Here is an 11,323-nt window from a genome sequence, read left to right on the forward strand (position 1 = left end):
TGCTGTTCCTCCCATCCGGTGTGGCTGGCTCTGGCTGCTGGCTCCCAGGCTGCATCCACCCAGCCTTCTATCCAGGCTGAATTGCTTGCTGCAGGTGCAGAAAGCTTCCATGCTGCTCACCTAGAGTCTCTGATGCCATAGGCTTGCCCTGCCTTCTATTCTCACCTTCTCTTCTTTGGCCTGTTTGGATCTGGAGGCGGCAAGAGACCTCTAGGCAGGCTGCCCCTCACCAGCACTGGCCTAACCCACCTGGCATCTCAGCCACTCAAGCTGCCAGTCTCGCATTACCAAAGGGGCGGGGGGAATGGGTCTCCATCGGCCATCGAGGTAGACAAAAGGAGACAGTAACAGTGTGGACACGTTGTGCCCAGGGCTTTCCCATTCACTGCAGGAGGAAGACACTCTTGCTGTCTAGCCAGGACGTTCGACAAATTCAGGAGAGAGATGAACTGGCCCCGTTCTTGCATCTCGTTTTGCTGGATTTATTTTGCTGCTTCTGGACTGAGAGGTGAGAGGCTGGCATCATGCACCCGGCGTGGCTCCCCGGGGTGATTGCTTCGGTGGGAGGTGGGGTGGGGCAGGAGAGACATAAGGGTTTGTGTATCTTCCTGACATGCCGTCGCAGTAGCCTGTGTACACAGTCAAAACCTGCTCCCCACCGATGTGCGGCCATCTCCAATGTTTGACCTCAGCCCAGGGCTCTTTGTCACAAAATGCACACAACACCCTGCATGTTGACCCAGCCCTTTCTCTTTTGAGCAGCTGTGGAAACAGCAGATGGAAAATATGCTCAGAAATTGTTCAATGACCTTTTTGAAGATTATTCCAATGCTCTTCGTCCAGTGGAAGATACAGATAAAGTTCTAAATGTCACACTGCAGATCACTCTGTCTCAGATTAAGGACATGGTGAGTCACATAGCTTGGTGGCACTTTGGAAGGGGGGTGGCGCATTGGAATGAAAACAAGCGTGCCTCCTGAAAGGAATTTCTTTTTTCTTTTTTGTCATCGTTGGTCATGGGGCTTGAACTCTAGACCTGGGTGCTGTCCCTCAGCTCTTCAACTCAAGGCGAGCGCTCTACCACTTGAGTCACAGCACCACTCTTAGTTTCTGGTGATTTATTGGCGATAAGAGTTGTGTGGACATTCCTGCCTGGGCTGGCTTTGAACTGTGATCCTCAGATCTCAGCCTCCTGAGTAGCTATAATTACAGGCGTGAGCCTCTGTCGTGCAGCTCTGAAGGGAATATCTTAAGGCAGGAACTTGTGAGGGACAAAGATCATCCTGTGCCCCAGCTGGTGGGAGGAGAGAAAGCCAAAAGATGGAGCTTTCCACAAAATGAATGAGTTAAATATGATCTGATGTTCACTAACATTACTATTACTTACCATGTGGTTATCAATACTAACAGATAGTTTTGGGTAAAGAAAAGTATTGCCCAGTGTTGCTGGCTTACTTCTGTCATCCTAGCTACTCAGGAGGCTGAGATCTGAGGATTGCAGTTCAAAGCCAACCTGGGCAGGAAAGTCGTGAGACTCTTTATCTCCAATTAACCAGCAGAAAACTGGAAGTGGTGTTGTGGCTTAAAGTGGTAGAGTACTAGTCTAAAACAAAAAGACCTCAGGACAGTGTCCAGGCCTCAAGTTCAAGCCCTGTGATCGGAAAAAAAAAAAAAAGATGTTGTTATATATGGTATGATTCCACTGAGAGGAATTGCCCCAAATGTAATCCACTGAGACAGAAAGCAGAGCTGTGCTTATGGAGGACTGAGGGAGGAGGAAGAAATGACGGGTGATTGCTTAGTAGTTATGGGGCTTCCTTTGGAGATGATGACAATATTCTTCAATTACATGGTACGATATCGTGAGTGTATTAGAAGCTACTGAATTAGATAATTTTAAAATAGTTAAGATGGTGATTTTTTTTAAAAAAATCTCCATTTTAAAGAATGGTGACATTCAAGCTTATTTAGTGCCTGAACTCTGTTTAATTACATAGTTATCAGCCTCGAAGGACTTGTCCTCTGTGTATAGTAGAGATTTCCTGGTGGCCTCAGGCAAGTATATCATTAGTTGATTCATTTTCAGAGAAAATGGGGCAGTTGGTCCCTGCAAAGATCTGAATGCTGCAATATTTGCCTTCATTCTGAACACAGAATCAAGAAGGAACACGTGTGGCCTTGTTCGTCCATCCAGCTGCTAGAGCTAAACATTGTTCATTAAACACTAGAGGCTTGTTCTTGACCTTCCTGTCATCAAAAGCAGTGTCCTGAAAATGGAGGACATGCATACAGCTCGAGTGTCGACAGGATAAAGTGACATCTGGATTCCTTGTGCAGGATGAAAGAAACCAAATTCTGACTGCCTACCTCTGGATCCGCCAGAACTGGTATGACGCATACCTCACATGGGATCGAGACCAGTATGACGGGCTGGACTCGATCGGCGTACCCAGTGACCTTGTGTGGAGGCCGGACATCGTTCTGTACAACAAGTAAGTGTGGTAGAACTGAAGAGTTCCTGGAAGGAAACGGTTCATTAAATGGAAGTCAGAGCATGCATAAAACATGCACAAGGTTAAGTATTAACCCAAATGCCTAGTCCCTTCAACAAGGCTCATGAAATCTCAGGTAAGCTCCTAAAAGCTTACCGATGGAAGGAGACCATGGAATTCAGCCCACAGCCTGGCTTTCAGCAGAGGGATTGGAAACTGTTTTAGTTTTCCTAGGCCTGCCCGAGCAAGTGGCACAAATTAAGTGACTTTCAACAGAAAGGTGGCATCTCAGACTTCTGGAGGCTGGAAGAGGAGCTCAGCGTGTTACAGTTGCTTCCTTCTGAGGGCCGCCAGGGGAGCCTGTTCCTCACCTGTCCCTAGCATCAAGTGGCATGTGCCATCATCGGCATTCCTTGAAATGAGGAAGCATTGCTGTCTTTACCTTCATCTTCACATTGTTCTCCTCTGTGCTTCCTGTGCCCAACTCTCTCTCTCTCTCTCTCTCTCTCTTCATTTATTAATTTAGTTATTTTGTGCTGGTACCGGAGTACTGGGGCTTGAACTCAGGGCCTGGATATTTCTTTCTTGGCTTTTGCTGATGCTCTACCACTTGAGCCACACCTTCATTTCTGGCTTTTTTGCTAGTTTTGGAAATAAGAATGGCATGGACTTTCCTGCCCAGGCTAGCTTCAAGTCATGATCCTCAGATCTCAGCCTCCTGAGGAGCTAGGATTAGAGGTGTGAGCCACGGTCACCCAGCTCAATAATTTCAATAAAAGTCATGTGATATTGGCTTAAGTGCCCATCCTGCCCCACCATGACTTCAACTAATGGCACCTACATTAACTATTCTTCTACAGAGGCATGTTCTGAGATGCTAGTAGAATAGAACTTCAAGACAGGAATTTTCTGGGGTTATTACTTAGCCTTACCGTCCAAGATTATGAATCAATAATGATGCTGCTGCTGAAATTAAGTAGGAATGGACCATCTAGAAGCTAGCTCGTGGACTCTATGGAGGGTAAACCAAATCATAGGACAGCTGGCTCTTCCCTGCTCTTGGAGCCAGGGCCACTGTGTGCATCTGTAGGAAAGGTATGTGCTTCTTTTTTTTCTTTTCTTTTCTTTTTTTTTTTTTTGTTGGTCGTGGGGCTTGAACTCTGGGCCTGAGCGCTGTCCCTCAGCTCTTCAGCTCAAGGCTAGCGCTCTACCACTTGAGCCACAGCACCACTTCCAGTTTTCTAGTGGTTTATTGGAGATAAGAGTCTCACGGACTTTCCTACCTGGGCCAGCTTCAAACCTTGATCCTCAGATCTCAGCCACCTAGGATTACAGGCGTGAGCCACGGGTGCCCGGCAGTGTATGCTTCTTAAACTGTCAAGTGCACAAGTATGGCCTGGGGATTTTGTCAAAATAATTCTGGGGTAGGACTGGGATTGTGGCTCAGTGGTAGAGTGCTTGCCTAGCATGCATGAAGCCCTGAGTTTAATTCCTCAGTGTCACATAAACAGAAAGAGTCAGAAGTGGGGCTGTGGCTCAAGTGGAAGAATGCTAGCCTAGGGGCTGGGAAGATGGCTCAGTGGTAGAGCGCTTGCCTTGCATGCCTGAGGCCCTGGGTTCGATTCCTCAGCACTACATAAGCAAAAAGATAAAAGCCGGAAGTGGCGCTGTGGCTCAAGTGGTAGAGTGCTAGCCTTGAGCTGAAGAGCTGAGGGACAGTGCCCAGGCCCAGAGTTCAGGCCCCACAACCGGACCCCCAAAAAAAAAAAAGGAAGAATGCTAACCTTGAACAAAAGCAGCTCAGGGACAGTGCCCAGCCTTGAGTTCAAGCCCCAGGACTGGCAAAAGAAAAACAACCCTCTGGGGTCTAGTGTTGGTGTTCAGGGACCTCAGGGTACACTTTGGGAAGCCAGATCTTTCTGTCACTATTCAAGCTCTTTCTCCATCTATTGTTGAGGGAACTTCCCTTTTGTTATTTTATATATGTATGTATGTGTGTATGTATGTCTGTATGTCTGTATGTATGTCTGTATGTCTGTATGTATGTCTGTATGTCTGTATGTATTTAGGAACCCAAGTGTCTGTGAATTGAGACAGGTTCTTTCTGTGATTTTGAGTAATGTGAATGAGGGAAATTTCATGAAGATCCTTAGTGGAGCCTCCTAGCGGTGGCAGCCTTATTCCTTTACTTCGCTCACCCACTGGTCATGGCCTCTGGAATCACAGCCCTAAACCTGCTGTCCTTTCTCTACCCTTGCTAGCCAGAGACATGTTCCCCATCCCTGTCACGCAAGACAGCACTGAGGAGCTAATGCTCTATCACTCTGGTTCACCCTACCTCTCTGTGCACTCTCGGGGTGTCTGTGTCTCTCTGTCTCTCTGAGTCTCTGTCTCTCTCTCTCAGAATGAGCTACATGTTCCATACCACTCTCATCCACAGGATGCATAGATTGTCTCTCATAGCTTTCTTCTAACAATTCTTCCTGAAAGCAAACAGAACTCAGGCTCTCCTCCTTTTTGCTTTGATTGGCCAAGGCAATAACCAGCTCACTCTAAAATGCCCTAGCCCCCCACCGTAGCGAAGCAAGCTGTGTATTCATAAAGCATGCACACAGCTCGTCTTCCTGGCAGAGCCACTGAAGAAAGAGTAATGACAAAAGAAAAATCAAAGTTCTGTTCCCAAAAGTGTTATACACAGGTGCAGACAAAGCCTAAGAGAATATATCTAGATTATGTAATTTCCAACAAGATTATGAGTGAATTACTTTTTCCATCTGTATTTCTCAAATGTTTGTAATGACAACCATAATTTTATTACAATGAAGCAACTTTATATTCTGGTGCTTACGTGAACAAAATCAGGCCTTGACAGGGTTTATTTATTTATTTTTTGTCTGCATGTCAAATCACTGGTCCAAGAGAGTAGTACTTCAGTGGGCAGAGGCAGCATGGTATAGGAACTTTGTGTGTGTGTGTGTGTGTGTGTGTGTGTGTGTGTGTGTGTGTGTGTGTGTGCGCTAGCTCTAGGGCTTGGACTCAGGGCCTGGGTGCTGTCCTTGAGCTCTTTTGTTCAAGGCTAGCACTCTACCACTTGAACCACAGTGCCATTCCAGGCTGTTTCTGAATAGTTTATTGGAGATAAGTTTCACGAACCTTCCTGTTCATGCTGACTTCAAAATGCTATCCTCGGGCTGGGAATATGGCTTAGTGGTAGAGTGCTTGCCTTGCATGCATGAAGCCCTGGTTTCAATTCCTCAGTATCACATACACAGAAAAAGCCAGAAGTGGCGCTATGGCACAAGTGGTAGAGTGCTGGCCTTGAGCAAAAGAAGCTCAAGGACAGTGCTCAGGCCCTGAGTTCAAGCTCCAGGACTGGCAAAAAAACAAAACAAAACAAAAAAAAACAACCCAAAACCTGGGATCCTCAGATCTCAGCCGCCTGAGGAGCTAGACTGAAAGGCGTCAGCCACCAGCGCCTGGCTGGTGCGGGGATTTTGAAGGACTACAAGGTGGTCTGATTATTCACAGGAGGGGGGGGGAGAAATGGATACATTTCTCAGTGACAGGACAAGAGGTGGTGCAGTGCCAAAGCTGCTAAAGGTGCGAGCCATAAGCTGTCTGGCGTAAGGAAGTTGCTAAGTTCTCCTAGTGTCTGTCAATGTCCCCCTCCCGCCTGCAGAGCTGATGACGAGTCTTCAGAGCCAGTGAACACAAATGTGGTCTTGCGATACGATGGGCTCATCACCTGGGACTCACCAGCCATCACCAAGAGCTCCTGTGTGGTAGACGTCACCTACTTCCCCTTCGATAACCAGCAGTGCAACCTGACCTTCGGCTCTTGGACCTACAATGGCAATCAGGTGGATATATTCAATGCCCTGGACAGCGGCGATCTCTCCGACTTCATCGAAGACGTGGAATGGGAGGTCCATGGCATGCCGGCCGTGAAGAACGTGATGATCTACGGCTGCTGCTCTGAGCCTTACCCGGACTTAACCTTCACGCTCCTTCTGAAGCGGAGGTCCTCGTTCTACATCGTCAATCTGCTCATCCCGTGTGTCCTCATCTCTTTCCTTGCTCCCCTGAGTTTTTATCTCCCAGCAGCCTCTGGGGAGAAAGTCTCCCTGGGAGTGACCATCCTATTGGCCATGACGGTATTTCAACTCATGGTGGCAGAGATCATGCCGGCTTCTGAAAATGTTCCTCTGATCGGTGAGTTCAAGTGTCTTATTCCTTGAGCTAGCTTTGTAGAGAAAAATGATGTGTGTGTGGCAGGGCGGGGGGGGGGGGGGGGGGCAACTGAGCCAACTTAAACTTTAATACAAATGGTCACCTAAATATCTGCAGTTGGAATCTTTGAATATAGATATGGTTGTTGGGATGAAATTGGCCTTTTGGAGTCTTGGGTCTACATGAAATCACAGCTTAGAGTTATGGTTCTCCAAGGGGTGGTCCCTGGAGCAGCCACCTGCACCTCAGCTGGGAAGTCTTAGATACGCAAATCCTCAGGCCATCCTCTAGTCCTCTGGGAGGGTGACCTGGTGATCTGTTTAAACAAGCCTTCTGGGTAGCTCCGATGCACTTTGTGTGTAACTCTGAAAACCTCGGACTTAGAAGTCTCTGGATTTGAAGTCAGAGGAGCCTGCCTTGCTGTGCTGACTTCACTGCATGCTCTTTGGTAAATCTGAGGCACATTGCTTAATCTCTTCGTCTGTGCTTCATCCTGTGCAAAACTGCTATAATTGCTACCTCTGGAGCTATTGCATAGCGCACAACCTGGCTGACCATTGGTCCTGAGTCAACAGTGGCCTGCGCTGTCTTTTCACATTGTAAGGGCTTTCCCCTAGGGAAGAATGGCAACTAGAACAGAGAGATGAGCCAGAATATATCTATCTATCTATTGGTCATGGGCCAGAACTCTGGGCCTGGGCACTGTCCCTCAGCTCTTCAGCTCAAGGCTAGCGCTCTACCACTTGAGCTATAGCACCACTTCCAACTTTTTTCTGCTTATATGGTGCTGAGGAATCGAACCCAGAGCCTCATGCATGCAAGGCAAGCGCTCTATCACTGAGCTACCTTCCCAGCCTGATGAGCCAGCATTTCAATCCTGACATTTATCCTTAATAGAGCAAGTCTCCACCTTTACTGGGTAGAAGAGCACTGGGAGTGCTTATTAGAATGCAGGTTTCTTCACCCAGAGTTTGGTTTGAGCAATGGTGACCAAGATTTGGGTTATCTTAGGTGATTGTTTTAAAGCAAACACATTTAAAAAAAAGAAAGAAAGAAAGAAAGAAAGAAAGAAAGAAAGAAAGAAAGAAAGAAAGAAAGAAAGAAAGAAAGAAAGAAAGAAAGAAAACAGCCCAACAACTCAATAGCTGGGCACCAGTGGCTCACGCTGGTAATCCTAACTACTCAGGAAGCTGAGATCTGAGGATCATGGTTCAAAGTCAGCCTGGGCAGAAAAGTCCTTGAGACCCTTTAGACTCTAAAGGACTTAGAGACCATCATCAAATTAATGTTGTATGATCTTTTGATTTCTACAAAATTCAGTTATCCAATATTTCAACATTACTGGTTTTATTGGAGACTTCCCTTTATGTCTTAACCTGGCAATACACACACACACACACACACACACACACACAAAAGATTTCTCTCTCACTCATTAGTGTACTAAATTATTGCAAAGGTTTTCTGAAGTTTGGTGGGGGTTTTTTGCTTGTTTATTTTTGTTTTTGTCAGTCATGGGACCTGAACTCTGGGCCTGGGCACTGTCCTTCAGCTCTTCACAAGGCTAGCTCTACCCCTGGAGCCACAGTGCCACTTCTGGCTTTTTCCTGCTTATGTGGTGCTTGAGGACTCGAACCCAGGGCCTCATGAATGTGTGGCAAGCGCTCTACCACCGAGCCACCTTCCCAGCCCTGAAGTTGAAATTCTTTTATTCTTCGACTCCTTTGTCATATTTTGTTTGGTTTGGTTTGGTTTTGGTCGGTCATGGGGCTTGAACTCTAGGCCTGGGCATTGTCCCTGAGCTCTTCGGCTCAAGGCTAGCACTCTACCACTTGAGCCACAGCACCACTTTTGGCTTTTTCTGTTTATGTGGTGCTGAAGAATCGAACCCAGGGCTTCATGCATGCAAGGCAAGCACTCTACCACTGAGCCACCTTCCCAGCCCTTCTTTGTCATATTATAAGCTAAAGAGACTGTAAGATTCTGTCAGGAAATATTTCTAAAGTGTCTCACGTATGTCTATAAGCAGAATGCCTTAACATTTCTTTTCACTTTTACAATCAGTGTTAAATTGATTTTTTGTAAAATGAATTTATCTTTTCTCTATTTCTGGAACTTGTATAAAATAGGAATTCTGTCTCTTGAAAATTTGATAAAACTCACTTATTATTTCTTTTGAGCCTAGAGCCTTTTTATGCGGGGAGAAGAAGTATTTTATTGGCTCCCATTTTTAGTGTTCTGTCTTCTTACATTAATTTTGAAATATTTTATTTTTCTAGAAATGTTATCTAGATTATTAAATATATTAGCATAAAATATTTCTATTACTTTATCTTTTTAATGTATTCTTTTGCATTCTTTATTTTTCTCCTGTGAGTAGCCTTACCAGAACCAAGTATTTATCAATTTTATTGCCATCTCTTCTCTTTCCCATTTTCCTTCTCCTTCTCCTTTCTTCTTTTTGCTGTGTTGTCCAGGCTGTCTTCAAAGTCATGGACTCAAGCGATCTTCCTGCCTTAATCTCACTAGTAGCTGATTCTAAGCCAATGTGGACAACTTTATTACTCTTCTCAAAAGTTTGTCTATTTTTTTCATCTTCTCAGTTTCTCATTCTGTATTGCATAAATCTGTGCCTTTAATTCAGCTACTTCCCTTTTTTAAAAAATAATCATTTGTGGGCTGGGAAGGTGGCTCAGTGGTAGAGCGCTTGCCTTGCATGCATGAGGCCCTGGGTTCAATTCCTCAACACCACATAAGCAGAAAAAAAAGCCGGAAGTGGCGCTGTGGCTCAAGTGGTAGAGTAATAGCCTTGAACTGAAGAGCTGAGGGACAGCGCCCAGGATCACGACTAGACCCCCCCCAAAAAATCATTTGCTTAAAGATAATCACACTTTTAAAGGTAATGCCATAGTGCCTCCTTCCTCACCCAATACAATAGTAATTGTCTTCCATATTAACAAGGTCAGAAGACAGTTCTAAAACCTGGACAAGTTTATTAACTGTTGTAAGAGAAGAAACTTTTTTCTCCATTATCTGGTAAACATTTGCTATAAACATTTAACATGGAGCCAAGGTTTGTGCTGAGAACTTTACATGTTTTACATGTGTTAAGCTCCACATATTTTGCTGAGACAGCACAATCATTATACTCATTTAGGGAACTGCAGCGTGGTGAGACTGTGTCTTACTCTAGGTTACATGCCACAGGGGTGGCCAAAATCTAACCCAGAAAGTCGAATTCAAAGTCTATCCTAGAAACTGAGCATTAGTACCTCACACCTTCCGTCCTAGCTACTCAGAAGGCTGAGATCTGAGGATCCCAGTTCAAAGCCAGCCCAGGCAGAAAATTCCCTATCTCCAAGTACCAAAGAAGCTGGAAGTGGAGCTGTAACTCAGTGACAACAGTGCCCAGGCCCTGAGTTCAAGGCTACCGTAGAGACCACAGAATAGACCCCTTCCGTGGGAAAGATGCAGACTATGTCTGCGTTACAACTAACAGCTGAAGTTCCTTTCATTCCAGGCAAATACTACATAGCCACCATGGCCCTGATCACAGCCTCCACCGCCCTCACCATCATGGTGATGAACATCCACTTCTGCGGGGCTGAGGCCCGGCCCGTGCCGCACTGGGCCCGCGTGGTCATCTTGAAGCACATGGCTAGGATCTTGTTCGTGTACGATGTGGGTGAGAATTGCCTCAGACCGCGCCACCCCCAGGAGCCCGACCACCTCACCAAGGTCTATAGCAAACTCTCAGAATCTAACCTCAAGACATCCAGGAACAAAGATCTTTCCAGAAAGAAAGAAGTGACCAGACTCTTAAAGAATGACCTCAGGTGCCAGGGTGAGACCCTGCAGGACAGAGATAGCTTCTGTCCGAGGTATGAGGGGCTGACCAGAAACATCGAGTACATCGTCAAGTGCCTCAAAGACCACAAGGCCACCAACTCCAGAGGCAGTGAATGGAAGAAGGTGGCAAAAGTCATAGACCGCTTCTTCATGTGGATTTTTTTCATTATGGTGTTTGTGATGACTATTTTGATCATAGCAAGAGCCGATTAGTAATTAGCATTTGATATTGGGGGAGAACTCAGTAAAATGTCTTTGGTCCCCTCCAATGTTGTTTCCAGCCAGATTGTTTTACATACAAAACTTAGAAAGTTCTATTGGGACTGGGAAGGTGGCTCAGTGGTAGAGCACTTGCCTTGCATGCATAAGGCTCTGGGTTCGATTCCTCAGCACCACATAAGCAGAAAAAAGCCAGAAGTGGTTCTATGGCTCAAGTGGTAGAGCGCTAGCCTTGAGCTGAAGAGCTGAGGGACAGTGCCCAGGCCCAGAGTTCAGGCCCCACGACCAACAAAAAAGAAAAAGAAAGAAAGAAAAGAAAAGAAAGAGATGGGCTGGGAAGGTGGCTCAGTGGTAGAGTACTTGCCTTGCATGCATGAAGCCCTGGGTTTGATTCCTCAGCACCGCATATGCAGAAAAAGCCGCAAGTGGCGCTGTGGCTCAAGTGGTAGAGCGCTAGCCTTGAGCTGAAGAGCTGAGGGACAGCACCCAGGCCCAGAGTTCAGGTTCCACAACCGGCAAAAAAAAAAAAAAAA

General features: G+C 46.1%; 1 protein-coding gene across 1 annotated transcript; it reads left to right on the forward strand.

Annotated features, from left to right (window-relative positions):
- The first annotated feature begins 395 nt into the window (after nucleotides 1–395).
- Chrna9 (cholinergic receptor, nicotinic, alpha 9 (neuronal)) lies at nucleotides 396–10,846 on the forward strand. The gene is made up of 5 exons (XM_013008970.1): nucleotides 396–508; nucleotides 763–908; nucleotides 2,338–2,492; nucleotides 6,172–6,704; nucleotides 10,243–10,846. The coding sequence occupies exons 1-5, from the start codon at nucleotides 445–447 to the stop codon at nucleotides 10,782–10,784; spliced, it is 1,440 nt and encodes a 479-aa protein (XP_012864424.1). The 5' UTR covers nucleotides 396–444; the 3' UTR covers nucleotides 10,785–10,846.
- The last annotated feature ends 477 nt before the right edge of the window (nucleotides 10,847–11,323 follow it).

Source organism: Dipodomys ordii, unplaced genomic scaffold (genome assembly GCF_000151885.1).
Source record: "Dipodomys ordii isolate 6190 unplaced genomic scaffold, Dord_2.0 Scaffold8, whole genome shotgun sequence".
In the NCBI taxonomy this organism is placed as follows: Eukaryota; Metazoa; Chordata; class Mammalia; order Rodentia; family Heteromyidae; genus Dipodomys; species Dipodomys ordii.